Source organism: Dermacentor albipictus, chromosome 5 (assembly GCF_038994185.2).
Source record: "Dermacentor albipictus isolate Rhodes 1998 colony chromosome 5, USDA_Dalb.pri_finalv2, whole genome shotgun sequence".
Classification (NCBI taxonomy): domain Eukaryota; kingdom Metazoa; phylum Arthropoda; class Arachnida; order Ixodida; family Ixodidae; genus Dermacentor; species Dermacentor albipictus.
Window position 1 is genome coordinate 117,635,191 of NC_091825.1, and position 16,247 is coordinate 117,651,437.

General features: G+C 48.9%; 2 protein-coding genes across 5 annotated transcripts in view; one reads left to right on the top strand and one right to left on the bottom strand.

The window, feature by feature from the left end:
* Nucleotides 1–10,494, top strand: part of LOC135916130 (prickle planar cell polarity protein 3-like) — a 432,933-nt gene extending 422,439 nt beyond the window's left edge. For all 3 annotated transcript variants that reach the window (XM_065449392.1, XM_065449391.1, XM_065449390.1), the window contains 3 exons: nt 356–559; nt 2,720–3,056; nt 4,653–10,494. In XM_065449392.1, the coding sequence (XP_065305464.1) occupies nt 356–559; nt 2,720–3,056; nt 4,653–6,694 (2,583 nt within the window). In that variant the 3' untranslated portion in view covers nt 6,695–10,494. The remainder of the gene's footprint in view (nt 1–355; nt 560–2,719; nt 3,057–4,652) is intronic.
* A 2,141-nt stretch (nt 10,495–12,635) lies between these two features.
* The window catches only part of LOC135916131 (vezatin-like), a 28,085-nt gene continuing 24,473 nt past the window's right edge, over nt 12,636–16,247 (bottom strand). The window contains exons 12-14 of one of the 2 annotated variants that reach the window (XM_065449393.1): nt 16,214–16,237; nt 15,231–15,296; nt 12,636–13,220 (exon numbers count right to left, since the gene is read on the bottom strand). In XM_065449393.1, the coding sequence (XP_065305465.1) occupies nt 12,684–13,220; nt 15,231–15,296; nt 16,214–16,237 (627 nt within the window). In that variant the 3' untranslated portion in view covers nt 12,636–12,683. The remainder of the gene's footprint in view (nt 13,221–15,230; nt 15,297–16,213; nt 16,238–16,247) is intronic. The other variant, XM_065449394.1, reaches the window with a different exon arrangement.

A 16,247-nucleotide genomic window follows, 5' to 3' on the forward strand; every position in this document is an offset into this window, starting at 1 on the left:
ACTTACGTACAAGAGGTTCCGTACAAGATGACACAAACCATTGCGAATTGTAACTTGTTATCGTAAGTGAAACGCCTGCTGAGTGCACATCTCAGAGGCACATGTGACGAGACACAAGGAGGTTTCATACTTAGGCTCGACCAATCAGTGCAAACTGAACGTGCAACTTGTTTGTCGCTAGAAAAACACCAAGTGCACATCACAGAGGCACATATGACACGCGCAAGAGGCTTCAGACAAGTTGCTTCACGAACAAGTGCGAACACCTAGTATAGCTTGCTTTCGCCAAGTGACAAAAAAAGGTGAACAAATGAAATTTGCTCATTGCTTCGTCGACTATGCCGTCTGCTTGCAGTGCGAGGAGCCCTTGTCGGCGGGTGACATGTGCGTGCTGGCATCGCGCGCGGGCCCCGACTGCGGCTGGCACCCGGGCTGCTTCACGTGCTGCACCTGCGGCGAGCTGCTCGTCGACCTCATCTACTTCCACCGCGAGGGAAAGCTCTACTGCGGCCGACACCACGCCGAGAGCCTGAAGCCGCGCTGCACCGCCTGCGATGAGGTATGCGCTCGCAACGTACGCCTGCCGCCTCCGCGCTAGACGTCACCGACAAAGCGTTTGGTCGGTGCGTGGTCACGTGATCGGTGGTCTTCTTTAGCTTGGAAGCTGGGGCTGACGCTGTTTTCACGCAGAACGTTGTAACAGTGAAACCTTGGTACGTCGAATTCGCGCTTGTCGAGCGTAACCATATGTAGAAGAGGTTTCTTTTTATAAATATTGTAATACTGCAATTTGTGGTTACAAATATGGTTACAAAAGAGATACCCCCGGTTCTCTCGCACTGCCTTGGAAGTAGAATTGGCAGCCGGTACGTAGTCGACAGGCAGAGGTCGATGTTGGGTTAGAAGGTGCATAACTGTTGAGGTATGTGACGCAAAAGGTAAGAGGAAGAAGGAATCGACAGAAAAGGCGTTAGAATGGTTAAACAGGGTGGGCGCTTTTTGTTTCCACGTGTTCTTACCTTTCGCGCCGTGCGTACACTTTGAAAGCGATGGTTGACAACCTCTCCAGTTTTCGTGTGACCTTCACGTGGCGCTTTCCGTGGCCTTCTACATTCGCCAACAACTGCCTTTACCTAAACCTTTGTAATAATTGGCTGTTCATGATATGCCGGAGATTCGCTTTCGTTGCTTCTGACAGCCGTTACACTCGCATTTGCAGCGCCTTACGTGTGTTCTGCACAACTGGCATATGTTTCCGATATGCCCCATTCGCCGTACCACTACTTAGGAACTTGATACTGCAATCATGATCAGCGCCCAGAGTGCGGCGCTCGCAGCGCCTGCAGGTCTACCGATCTCCTGCAGCGCCTCAGAATTTAGAGGGTCCATGTTCAATCCCGGCTGACCTAACAGCAATAACAGTTACTAATGCCACAATAATAGTCCCAGTTTTGCGCGCACGCGTTAATACGCCTTCACATCCAAAGCTAAATTACAGAGGGTTAGCTTCACCACGCAAATACTGTTGATGCGGATAAGCCAGCTTTGACTGCAGCGATTATTTAGGAAGCTAAGCACGTACATCTTCTTTTGAGTGAGATCTCGTCGAGTGTACCGCCGTATAACCCTCCTCCCCTTCATTTTATCTCTCTGATTATGCGACTATGTCAAACAGATATATGCCTGACTTTTTTATTCGTGGGTTAGGGGGTAATTTCATGGTACTGACGAAATGTTTTGGAAGTTGGCTTTTCCTAAGCGAAGTATGCACCTTCGCCCACGTGGAGCGCGGCAAAAGGCCTAAAGAGCACCCGTTTATTGTTACGCAACAAATGCATATGAGGCGTTCAAATTGCGCACGATTTAATTGCGTGCTATTCAGATTGCTTGCAATCTGCCCAGAGCACCCCAATAGATTCACCATGGCTGATCCAGTTGAGTGCACCTAGGACTAAATTTGTGTGCGCTACTGCGGAAACGATCTGTTTCAATCACTCAGGAGGGTGCACTGAAGTTCTGCAAGGCTATATCCGTTGTCTCACCGCTTAGCCCTAAGCGCTTTCCACGCCTAGCACAGCGCGTTTAGTCGTGCACCAAAGCCAGCGGTGCCGATATCACGCACCTCGGTGTACGAAATCAAGCAATACAAGCGGCTGCTGTACTATCTGGTTGTCTGAATCAGGCTCGAACGCATTGCGCCCTACAGGGCTCTGTGGAGGAACCGCGTTGTCGACGACGTTCTGAATAGGAGCAGACGACTGTTCGCGTGACTGTATGTATACCGTTAGGTGGCGACCGCGAAACTTGCAGCTGTAGTGCCCCTGAGTTGGAACAGACGACTGTTCGCGTGACTGTATGTATACTGTTAGGTGGCGACCGCGAAACTTGCACCTGTAGTGCACCCAGTGGCGTAGCAACGGGGGGGGGGGGGGGGGGGGGGGCGTGGACCCCGGGTGCAAGGGGGCCAGTGAGGGGGGGGGGGTGTCATATGCGTCTGAAGACACCCCTCTTTCCGCCAGCTACACCCGGGGAGGGGGGTGACAGAAGACCTATGGGCCCCGGGTTCCAGACGACCTAGCTACGCCACTGAGTGCACCTGGCTTGGAGCAGAAGGCTGTTCGCGGGACTGTATGTATACCGTTAGGTGGCGACCGCGAAACTTGCACCTGTAGTGCACCTGACGGTGGCTCGCCCCCTCCCCCCTCTCCCCCGAACGCAGATAATCTTCGCGGACGAGTGCACGGAGGCGGAGGGCCAGGCTTGGCACATGCGCCACTTCTGCTGCTTCGAGTGCGACCGCCAGCTGGGCGGCCAGCGGTACATCATGCGCGACGGGCGGCCCTACTGCCTGCGCTGCTTCGACGCCATGTTCGCCGAGTTCTGCGACACGTGCGGCGAGCCCGTGGGCGTCGACCAGGGCCAGATGTCGCACGAGGGCCAGCACTGGCACGCCACCGAGGCCTGCTTCCGCTGCGCCACCTGCCGGCAGTCGCTGCTCGGCCGGCCATTCCTGCCGCGCAAGGGGCTCATCTACTGCTCCCTCCAGTGCAGCAAGGGTGCGTGTCAGGGAACGCAGTACAGGCTAGCTTCTAGCAAGGTTTGAGTACGGGCTAGTTGGTATTCCATGTTATCAAGCGTCACTTGCAGCGCATACATAGACGCAGGACAAAAAAGGACGACGTAGACGAGCGCTTGTCTACGTCGTCCTTTTTTGTCCTCCGTCTATGTATGCGCTGTAAGTGACGCTTGATAGCTTCTAGCCTCTGTAGTACAAGTTGCACTATAGCGAACGAGAAGCAAGGGGGTTAACCGAGGGGCCCCGATTTGTATTAATGATATCATAAGAAGCCAACAAAGGCATTGAGGACAACGCGGGGGAAATTACCTGTACTTGATAATTGAAATAAAGAAATTATAAATTAGTGGAATTGAAAGTGAATGAAAACACAACTTGCAGCAGGTGGGGAACGATCCCACGTCGTCGCATTACGCGCGCGACGCTCTACTGGTAGCTCAATTGGTAGAGCATCGCACGCGTAATGCGAATATACTTGGGTTCGTACCCCCTCCCCCCCCATCTGTGTTGAGTTGTTTCTTCACCTACTTTCAATTCCATTAATTCATAATTTATTTATTTCAATTAGTAAGTACAAGTAATTTCCCCTGTGTTGGCCTTGCTGTCTTCGTTGCCTTCTTATGATATGATTAAATTGCACTGGTGCGACTTGTGTTATCAATACATACCGCAATGTACGTGCAATGGAATGAAATGAGCTAGGAAAGGACGGATACATAACGTAGACTCGTGAGCAATGATATGCGGACCACATAGGCTCGCCGAAAAAGAAAGAAAAAAAATAACTTCTGCGTAATTCAGACGCACTAATTAAAGTTGACGTATGCACTCGAAAGTATTGATCGCAACGCCAAGTCTGGACACCAGTTCTAAACTTCGGAAAGAAAAGAATCCTTGGTCCGTATGCTTCTGCCAATGGGATCGAGTACATGCAGAATGAGATGCGACAGCTCGAAATAAGCTGACACAAAATCGCACGCAGCGTACACCAAAAGCGGCGCTTGCTGTGTACGCAGTGTGCCTTTCTGTCCTTGGCGCATTTCGTGTCATTACATCTGCTACATGAACTAACGCATGTTCTTGTCCTTGGAAACCGTTTCGTCTTGGCTAGTACTTGCTACTTGCAAAGGACGACCCTGTTTTATACCAGTAGGAGCTTCTCTCATTTTATACGGGTGTTCAGTTCTAACCATGAGGGGTTGCGCATGCATTTTGTGCTCACCTTTCCGCAAGATTTGTATGAGAAAGGAAAACAGCAGATAACTAACTAGAAAGCACATTTGAACAAAAGTCACGTAAGTGCTACTTCAGGGAACTCAACCTTCATTACCATAACCAACTTTCATTACCATAACTGGCTGTCTCAATTCCTCATGTCTTACAGATGTATTGATAGGGAACTAAAAAGTAACAAGATACCCCACTAAAATTATAAAACGAACATTATCTTAATTAACCGAAACATAACAGGGGGAATATACGGCATTACCGCTGGATCTCTTGAAGCAAGTGTATATGCAGCTCATGCGAAGCCTTGCTTCGAAACATAACGCACTATGTTTTGTGTCCCCGCCAGGCGATTCGAAGTCGTCGTCTCAGAAGGGCAACGGCTCGCCGTCTTCGAGCAAGGGCCTCGTACAAACCACCGCGCCGACGACGACCGCTTCCAACTCCCCGAGCCGCCACAGCACGATACGGCAGAGCCCGCTGCTCCTGCGTAAGCAGCCGCCGTCACTCGAGCTCGACGATCCGGTGGAGGAGCTTCCCCCGCCACCCCCTCTCCCGACCTCGGGTCCGCCTCGCGAAGACGAAGGCGACATCTCCTACGCGGCCGACTCGACGAGCTTCCAGAGGTACTCCGACTCGGCCTCCTCCTCCCAGGGACACTCGGACACCACGGCCACGGTTCGCTCCGACTCGCCGCATTCCGCGACGCGCTCCGACACGCCCGAGTCCCAGGGCTCTCGCCACAGCTCCCAGCATCATCAGCCGCAGACGCCGCCCAAGCCGCGACCGTGTTCGCCGGCGGGAAGCCTGAAAGGAACCGCTGGCCTGCCCACCATCCCGCCGTCGGCGGGCATCCTCAAGAAGTCGGCGAGCCTGGCGTCCGAGTCTCCTCTGGGACGCATGAAACACTTCCCGGCGTCGCCGTCTCTGACGCCCACGGCGGTGCGACACCCCGGTTTTTCTTCGCCAAACTCTCCCGGAAATGTGCGGAGGCTGTTGTCTCCGGCGTCGTCGTCCCCACTTCAGATATCGGGGCACCACTCCCCGGGCTCGCCGTACAGCCTCGGAGCTCCGGCGACGCCTCCCAAGCCGCTGCTCTCGCCCAACGTGAGCGGCCGGAACCTCTCGGCGTCCTCTCCGCGCGGAGGCATGTCCGCTTCCTCATCCATCTACGGCGCGCGGCAAAAGACCGTGCTCTCCCAGTCGATGTCGCAGTCTCCCGACAGCCCCAGGGTGAGGCAGCGGTTCCAGGGGACGAGCCCGTCTCTCTCCGGTTCCCACGGGGCGAGCCTTTCCGCGAGCCAGTGCGGGCGGTTCCCGCCCGGAATCCCGCCCATGTCGCCGATGCCTTCGCCGACGCAGATGGTTCGAGGCATCCTCGGTCAGGGGGACAGCCCGCGTTGCCATCCGCAGCCGCACGCCACGCCCGACCGGCAAGTGGCGTGCCGTCCCCAGGGCTCTGTGGCGGCGACGTCGTCCTCGCCCGGTGACGCCCTGCTCACGCCTACCTGCGGTCGACGACGCGAACCCCTCAACGTGTCCGACCTCCGGCTCGGGGCCCTGCTGGCCAGTTCCGAGGTATTCGTCGAGGTAGTCGAGGAGATCCAGAACGGACCGTTCAGCAAGACCAGCAGCCACCACCACCACCGCCTCTCGGGGTCCCACTTCTCCATGCCGGACCTTTCAGTGGGCCACGCGGCGTACAGCAGCAGTCAGCACCACATCGAGCAACAGCAGCAGCAGTCTTCCTCCTTCGGCGTGCAGGACGACGACGACGTCAGCGGCGCGTGCTACGCTCCGGAATCGCCGGGCGCCATGGCGGGCAGCGCGCCGACGTCGCAACCGACGACGCCCAAGGCGCTGTCGGTGCACTTCGACCCGAGCCTGGGGCAGGCGGAGAGCGACAACGACGCCGCTTGCAGCAGCGGCCGCCGCGGAGGGTCGCGTTCGTCGCGGCGCTCCCGGCGGCACCGGCGTGACGACTCGAGCTCCAGCGAGGGCGGGTACGAGGACGAGCACGAGGCGGCGTCGTCGTCGTCCTCGAGGATCACGGTCCACTCGCAGCCCAAGTCGCAGCGGTCGAGGCGGGGCAAGGACGGCGCCGCCAGGTCCCGCAGCGCGTCCGAAGGAGCGGTGTCGTCCCGGCGGGAGCGACCCCAGTGTAGCCGGAGGGCGCCCGCCGAGCTTCCGCTCGAATACGACGACGCGTGCAGCACGTGCTCCAGCTCGAGTTCGGACGACTTCCCGTACGAATTGCCCCAGCGGCGAGCCTACGGCGGCGTGCGGATATCGTACGTAAGCAGTGACGCCCTCGCGGTGGCCAAGCAACGTACCAGGACTCGCTCTGCTGACAAGAAAAGCGCCGCCGACAAGAACTGCATCATTTCATGAGGCACGAGTGCGTGTGTGTGTGTGTGTCTTAGTGTGTGTTTGAACTTCTCGCTTTCGTTCATAAAGTGGCACGAGTATACTTCGTGGTCAGTGCAAAGCCAAGCTTGTTGAACCACATGTGCTTCTAAGAAATCTTTCAGAGGTGCAAAATGAAAGAGCATGCTAGCCACTTTGCTCATTGAAACATTCCCTTACTGTAATTGGAGGTTTTACGGTGGCACAGTGTGCAGTTTAATGCATATTGCTTTAACATTGCATTGTCTCCAGATTATAATTATTTTATGGCATGCTCCTCTTTTAAGGCTGCAGTGGCACTTTGCCCTCTACACTTGACAACACAAAAATTAATTATGACAGTGTTAATTTTGTGGCTTTAATTCATGACAAAATAAATTTAAGCTTGTTAATTCACTGTTTATGAAGCACTATTTTAATACTGAAGCTACTGGCTTTGTGATGGCTTTGTGGTAGCCTCGTGCATGCATTTGTCTTCATTGCAGTATTAGAGACATGAACAACACACCATGCAATTAAAGAACAAAGTGCGGGTATTCAGCCTATGTCATGTGTCAGCCTTTGTATTGTTATCGTGTTGTGTGTTGTGCAGATGATTATCTGAGTTGCTTTTGTCTCACGTGTTTACATGTGCAGTATACATGTACCTGCTGCTGCACATGTAAACATTCCTGCTGAGTTACGCAGATTCAGAATGCATGCGTATGTTAGGTCATTGTAAGTAATCACTCCTTTGAAGAATATGTTGCACTGATCGTGAAATATGCAGACCTGTACAGACAAGTTTTAGAGTGTGGCTGCACGTTGTCTTCATGCATACTGCTGAGGTTGAGAGCATTACTTTTTACTATATATATCAGTGGACAATGCAGAGATTTATGCATTTGTAAAATAGCCTGATGCAATGTAACAGTGTTGCCTTTTGTGGCAAGCTGCAGCCGTGATAACCAAATCCGAAGTTTCTGGTGCGACAGCACATAGGCCAATAACTTGTGCTAACCAGGAGCAGCAGCCACGTGGAGATGCAATGGGCTTTCACCTCGAACTAAAATGATGCTACACGTTCCAAGTTAGAGCTTGATATAAGAGTCCTTCTGGAAATGTTTCAAAAGTGTGATACAAAACAGCCCCTGCAATGCCCATTCCTGGTATGCCAGTTTGCGTCGGGACTGTGGGGAAGTAGAACACCGAGTACGAAAGTTAACTGTGGCACGTCTGCTTGACTGGGAAGGCAAAGTACGATCACAGGAGAACTAGAGAAAAAGGAATAAAAAGTGCAGCATGGTTACATACAACTGGCGAAGTATCGTGGGTATCATATCTGCAGCACTAGCCATGACAGACCATGCTTGCAGAGACGAAAGGTGGGGGAAAAGCGGCTTCATCAGGGTGAAGAACTGTAGAGCCCTGTTAGGATGATGAAAACTGTTGTAAGGTTAGACTGCTTTGGTAAGCGCACCTTTGATGTGAACCGCAACATTTGTGATGGGTCTAGATGATCATGGGGAGCAGGGTCAGGCAACAAGACACAGCTAAAGTGCCAGTACAAGCTGTGTCATAGATACAGCCACACTGCCTTAGGTAACCCTCTCTCTGTGTTGCTGAATGTGAGGTATTCACTCTCAACTTTCATAGGCTTTGCTAAATGTTCTGCTTAATTGTTACCACATGCCTTATGCGTCTCAGTGCCAGGCTACAATGTTTGGGAGCTGGACAATAGATTTCGCATTCTATGAACAGGCCATGATAAATTAGATATGGCATAGTTGAGATATTAGAGAAAAGTTTGGCTTGTGAAAGTTCATTGACTGCCCTTCTGTGGGCCAATACTTGACCAAGGCAGGTACTGAGAGAATGGCATCCTCAGGTCTAACTTATAACAATAGCTGGAAAGGTCATACTTATCGCAAAGCGCTCTTGGTGAACTGAGTTGGTATAATGTTGCAACTCTTTTCATTCAATACAAGTTTCTTCGTGTCGTCCACCATTCGCAACCAGCCGATCCCGGTAATGTCTGTGGAGCAGTGCTCAGACGATTGACAAGGTGCAAAAAGAAATAGCATTGGAAGAGAATCGTTACATTTTCCCGAACTCCGTCTGCAAGAGAATAAAGTAGACATAGGGATTGAGCATTGAATTCAAGCCCTCTGCCCCAACACTTGACAGTTTCCAGGGGACTTTGGTAGCAAACCTTGGCTCATCTTCGGCAAGGAAGGTGATGTATCAGGGTTCAGAGCATGCGCTTGTTAGACGACACCCTATGTGACTGGTGATGTGCATTATGGTGCATAATATCAGTGTAGGAAAATAGAAGTGGTAGAGTATAGACACATTATAGTAACACAATGCATTTCTGCCTAATGGGGCTACAGTCACCGACAAAGTGGATGACTGAAAACTAGACTGACTGAGGGAAGCCTGTGTTGCTTCCCCCTCCCCCTCCTCCCCAAAAACCATTTAGTGTTTTTCAGAAGCTTCACTGCTATAACAATTTTACCAGAGTATGTTCTCTGTGTAAAAGATGGAAGAATAGGAAGATTGCTTTGCCTCTTGGGGCTTGTCCTGTAAGATCGCTTTATGTGAGTACTCTGTCTATTGCAACATTAAATCCGTACCTGACTTGAGACGTTACCCTTTAGTGTTCATTTTCTCTCATCGAATTAACATTACTGCTTCGCTGGCACTCGGATAAACCGAATACTCAGACCGGAGGCTGTTATGTAATGGGTGGAGACTCTGCAGGACATGTCAGGATAATGCCAGAAACAAAGCCATTCATTACTCAGTTCAAGCTAAGAACAGTTTGACTTGCAATAATTGAAACTCTTAGGGAACGCAGATTTTTGTTTGATTTAAGTAAGTTGAACAAGATGGGGCTAATAACATTTATGCGCTAGTGTAGGAACAGATGTGCCCACCACAAAACAATGTACAAGAGTGAGCAACTGGCCATTTCTGGGTTTCACACGCCTAATATCAAAGCTGCAAACATGCAGTCGAGCTAGTGGCATGTATTCACAGCATGCTTACGGATATACACAGAAGCTTGAATATTAAACATTGGCATACATCAAGCTCTGATGCCGCCACCTGAATATCCCAAATCAGCACTTTTTGGCTGCATTGCTTTGCTTTGGAAATCTAGGACCGTTGAAGTAACCAAAAGGTTTGTGTGAATTAAGAAGTTTAGAAGAATACTGCAAGCACTCTGGGCCAGATGAAAACTGAGAAATGTTTTAGTTCACCGGCACTTTCAGTTAACTCAACCCAGTTTGAATTATTGCGAGTCGATCATACACTGCCTAGAGTGTTCTACTCCCTTTGTCCGCAGGGCATGGCTGCAGACGTGGTGCAATTTTTCTAGATTGCACCCCCTCCTAAAAAAAATTTTTTTTTTTCAGAAACAAGGAAAGCTTTTCAAACCATTATGCAGTGAATCATAAGCGTTCTGCTTCTTGTTAACTACAAGTTGTGTGCTAACGCATTGAAGATCAGGGAGCTCGTATGTACCCAGTTTTAGTATGGTGCAGGAGGAATGACGGCCTCCCGTGGCACCATGACATCATTGCCAAAGCAAGTGTTTTGTTTTGTATAGTGTACATGAATAACCCCAGCGTAGGGGGCCATGAACTCTCTGGCATTTAGTTATTTTCGTGTCTACAGCTCCGTGTCTGCGCACCTCTGCAAGGTCAGCAACCAAACTGGACAAGAGCTGTGTGCGTGCGTGTCATCACTGAACCATAGAGATATGGTTTTATACAAAGTAATAAATCAAATCACTTCTTTCTGTGGTGTCTTGATTGTTATTCACTGCCTCATTAAAATTTCTTCCTATATTTTGAAGTTTCCAACATTTTGGGGTCAAGTTGTGTACCTCGACAGTCGCACAACCCGACATGACGGTTCATGAAGGAATCCCCTTGAATCACAGGTTGCAACGGCAGGATTCTCACAACGGATAAAATTTCGTGGCCACACAACACGATGAAGTGCTGCTGGATTATGCCGCGCTCAAGGATGTCGCAGATGAACTGCAAGCAGTGAAATTCACTGCACTTCAGCCACACACTCATCAAGTTTGGAATTAAAATGTGGTGTAGCGAGGTTAAAGCATTACTTTCTCTCATCCGATCTCATCACCCCATGATCCCTTCAGACTTACTGTGCTGTTCAAAGCAACTGACCAGGTTTTTAAGTAAGCACTTGATTGCACAAGTAGTGTGTGTATACATATGTGCATCATAAAGCCATTTCATTCAGAAGTATGTGGAAATGAACATGTGTGCAGAGGACATTGCATGCCACTGGCGGAAATTTCAAAGCACATTCTAGTAGTCGTGCCCGCTAGCCTCCTGCGTTACTTCTAGAATGCCTGCCCGTTCGTGTCAAATGCAGCAATGCACCTGGCAAATTTTCAGATACTTCATTATAATCTGCATTCATTATACTGAGCTTCAACTGTAGCCTAACAGATGACAAAAGTGCAAGCAGAGGTGTGGCTATGCACATCTACAAATTTGCATAGATGGTGCTACGCACATTCTGCAAAAGTGATGTGTGCCTGGATCTACATTCAGACACGACAGACACTGTCACGATCATGTTACTGAGCAGGCTATGTAAACTTTTTATTCTAGTACAGAGATTTAACAAACTTCAAGGCACTATCGGGGAGAGCAAGTCCATGCACATACAGGGCTCGTCCAGGCCGTCTATAATGTAGGAGTGGTGTGCTTCCAAGACCCTTGGCGCCACCTGCTGGAGCAAGTAGGAATGACAAAGTTGTTCCTGAGCATGCACTGGCAGCTTTGCCACTTGCAGTCGTAGGCATGACACTCGTGCAGTTCCTCCTTTCTTACAATTTCGCTCAATGATGGGGGGGGTGCCAGGATAGGTGCTAGGTGGCAGGAACAGTTTATCAGTGTGCTTCAAGGCACGTCGACGCAGCTGCTCATCATGTGAGAAAAAAAACTGCTCACTCGTGCATGCTGTCATCGGGCAGAATCACCAAAAAGAAGGAACTGCACTAGCGGCACAATTATGATCTCGAGTGACAAAGCCCTGCCCACTTTGCAGCGAGAAGGAACTACGTCGTTCCAGCTAACTCCGGTAGGCGGCATCAAGGGTCTCGGAGGCACACCGCTTTCACACTCTAGACAGCCGTGACGAAGGCTGTACAATACAACAAGCATAATGCTCTTCCTAAAGGAAGTACTGTACATGTGTGCGCAGCAAATGGTGCATAAATAAAAAAATAAAGCAAGTTCTAAAAAAAAAAACGAAGTGATATGGAACTTAACCTTGCCAATTGTGAAGCACATTATACCACCACTGGGATACACATAATTGCAGTGCCTATATGCCACTCCGAAGGGGACGCTATAACATCCATCCATGCATATTGAGATATCAAAAAGCTATGAAACACAGAAACTGCAGACAGCATCAGTAGAATGCCATGGCTTTCAAGCAGTCTCATGCTTTACAGATGAAAGTCTTAAAGGACAAGCTCGCACAACAGCTATATTTGATGCATTAACATGCACAAGCTCAGACGACTGAAAATACATTGTAAATTCAGACTGTTGTCAATTCGTTAGTATAATAATATGCCCCATACAGTTGCAATTTAGTAACATGTAGCTTAGATATTGAAAAAGGAAGTCCTCTGTAAACAACAGCACCTTAACTGATGTGATGATTTCATGCTTGCATACACAGGCAGGTGTGCATATGCATGTTTGCACACACACCACACACATGCATCCTCACAGCCTTTTTACACTATAGTGTTATTGAAAGAGAGCACCACACTACGCATTATGCCTGTGAAACAATTTTGCAACTCAAGGAAGTTTCATCAATGACAAACACGACCCGAGCACAGCATTTTCAAGAAATGAACACACTAGCAAGGATGAAAATGTTCTGTAGTGGTAAATGTAATTTAATAAATTAACGTCCCTGTCTGTATTCACGCATCACATTCCTGTTCATCTTCATCCAAAGAACTGTCACTCATGCCATCTTCAAACGTGCTGACTGGCATCCGCGTCAGCTGCCGAGACCTTACTGCAGCCATGAGGGCTATGTTCCGTGGATTAGGCATGCACATTCCCTCGAAGGACGGTAGTGTGAACCCAGCGGCAGGGTCCACGGCATCTTTTGCAATTTCCTGCTTTGCCGATTCTCCAGCTTTGCCAAGCTGAAACTCTGGACTTTCGGAGCACTCGTCACCCATGGCAGTCTTGTGCATTGGCGTCGTGCTCCTCGCCATCACCCCTTCTTCGAATGCGGGAGAGCAATCGCCGACGTGACCGTCATTCTCGGTGGGGCCCTCGGCTTCGGGCACTACAAACCCTAGCTTGTCAAATTGCCCTCCCTCGACTCCAGAACGCGCTAGTGCATTTTTTTCTCGCTCGCGATGCTCCTTGGCCTTGATGACAAGCACGCTCTTCAGCTCCTTAAACACAACAGCAGAGGCCTCTTTGTGCTTCTTCTGTGAAGGAAACTGCAAGCAGAGATGCATTAATCAGTGTAAATTAAATGCACTTCTATGCCATGCTTGGCATAGTAATGCACTAATTAAAAGGTATCGTTGGGGGGGGGGGGGTATCAATGTGCTCTGTTGAGAGAGAACAGTATTCTATTGAAAACTTTGTAACGTCAAGAGATTGGAGATGCAGCTACCTCTGCCAATGCACATGTCGCTGCTCACCATAGGCATAACGCAAGTGTTGTCGAAGCTACAGCTCACATCAAACTATTGCAGTCGATTCCTGATGACTTCATTATAACTTTATGACTTTTATTACATTATGACTTCATTATATGGTTGGTCATGCATAAGCTGAAAACTTGAATGATGAAGCTGTTGCTACAACTTGAGGGCTCTGGGATTACAATGGAATGACCCCGCTCTGTGTGGTTCATCTTGGAAGCTTGCAAGTATGAACTGCTTCTCAAAGCACTTGCCTCACAAGCCCTGCCGAGGTCCATGACCTCAGGCTCAAGTCATGCTTTCGGCATTAATGCTTGTGACATGGTCCCCGAATAAACTCACATTATTTTTTACTGTGCAGAATGGCCTACCTGTACAACCTGAAATCTAAAGGTATCACAAGGCACCTTCACAATTTTTTTTTAAAGGATTCCAGATGAAGGTGGTGTCCTTAAGTGACCATTCTTGGGAATATGATTACATTCATGAGATTTTGTGCAATTTTACATTAGATGCGTCAAAGTATAAGACAGACATTGTTCCTGGCACTGTCTGAAGGAAGAAAGGTAGGCACAGAGCCAGGAATGCTATCAGCTGTACATGCGATGAAGTGTCCTGTCCCCAGTCACGCGACACCTCGCGAAAATGATCATATACCTGAAAATGATTGCTCGAGAATACTGCCGCAGATTAGTTGATACTTCACAACTGCTTTTCTACAATGCAGATAACACATAGTCACACTGCTGTTGCCTGCATGATTTCCTCATTCATGTGTTGTCTGGACGCACAGAAGCCTGCACACCAGTGCACTATATGCAAACTACTGCAGGACAGCGCTAACCAATCTAAAGGTCTGCCTTTCCGAAAAACTTTTACAAGGGTCCTCTATGGGTATTTGTTAAAGGGGGCCTAGTGCACTTCTCGAGCTAATCATAGAATGGCCTCACTGTTAAAGGACGCTGTCTCACAAACCTTATGTCGCACAAATTGTTCAAATCCTTCAACTAAAAGTGGAGTTGTCACACCGACACTTGGCGTTCTGTCTCCTGTCGTTTCAGTTCGCACGCTGGAAGCCAAGAGGGCAAAGCTCCAGCCAAAAGTTGAGCGTCGCAGCGGCAAAAGTGCTTATCGCTGTGCCCCGCGGCGGCCGTGATAGATTACACTACGCGGCACGCTGCTGCCACCTCGGAGACCGCAAGCAGCAGATGCAGCTACACACAGTGCAATGATGAAATTATTTTCCTGTCCTTTTGAGATCGCATACCTCATGTATATATTTCACTTGCTTAACACTGAATTAGCATTTGTGTATCACTGAGAACACTCTTGCAATCGCGAAACAGCCAATGGCTTTGGTAGGCCAGCTGCTTTCCATGATACTGCATGACGACATTCTGGAAGCGAGAGGAAACGATTTTTACACTGCGTTTGACAGTAGATTGTAAATTCCCTGCTGCATGCAATGCAGTAATATTTGTCTCACATGTACACGGCAGCCTCTGCGACAGATTGGCAAGTGTTCCAGGGCCCCTTTTTAAACAGCCATCTCGTTCTAACAACCCTTGTTATTCCAGAGCTGTAAAGTTGCAGCAACAGCTTCAGCATTCCAGATTCCAGTTTACACATAACCAACCGCTTGGTTCTTCAGCATCAAGATCGCTAACTATTGCTGTAGTTGGAATATGCGATGTTATTAGCTATCTATGTAAAAACTAAATCAGTCAAGTGCTGCTCTCTTCAATTGTCAATCAACTCTGACCGCAGATATGTAATTGACAGCCACCAGAATTTCCTTACATCATAGTCATCTCCTTCTTCAACATCACCAGGTTCAATTTTGTCTGGCAGCTGCGCTTCAAATACCTGGAATAAAGCAAAAGCATAAAAACATGTAACTACTCTAAGCAAAGAAAACAATCGTGCAGAATCGATGTAAGTGATGCTTCAATGAGCCGGCAAGGCAAGTTGGCGCATGACGATAAGAAAAGTGCAGTAGATTTTGGCGATGAGTGTGTCCTGCAACCCATAAGATCTTGCCTATAACAATCATCAGCTGTACCTGTGCTGGCATAGTAAAGGAAAGTTTTGTTCACGGGGCAATAATCGTACAATGTGACAAACAGCATATGGCTGGGAACTATTAGCGCTCAAATACAGTTCTCGCAAACACACCTCACACACACTCTGCTTGAAGCTTGAAAAATGCGTTAAGAAGATCAGTAAACAGGTTGAGCTGGTACTGATTCATATTTTTAGGGTAGCGCTTTAAGTGACACAGAACACAAGAAAGACACAATAGGACTGACAAAGCGTTGGAACACACAAAAGAGCCCTTGGAACTAGAAATCACATTAGGAAGAATAGTAAACTGGGCAAGATGGTATTGGTTCCTATTTCCAAAATATGAACCAGTTTCTTTGCATCTTTCCTGTGTTCTGCGACAGTTATGGTGCTACCTTCAAAATATGAACAAGCCTGAAAGCACGGCACCCACTCTTGCCAAACTTCTGTTCTACTATCCCGCAGGTTCTTCTATATTGCGAAATGCACTGCGCGTTGTACTACTGAGAGTTTAGCTTAGGCCAAGAATGTGAACTATTCTATTCACAGATAAAATATCATTTTCATTACTGATGTGCACTTATACTGTATAGAATAACACTCCGGGAGCCTTTAACAGTGTCACTCTTCACCAGGTGATGGATGTTGTATAGGTTTTAGTACTGGAGGTTCCCTATTCAGTACGCCAATATGAATTCTCAGATGCATATTTTACTTACGTTGTTGGGTTTCTCTTCACGTTTCTGAAGGAAC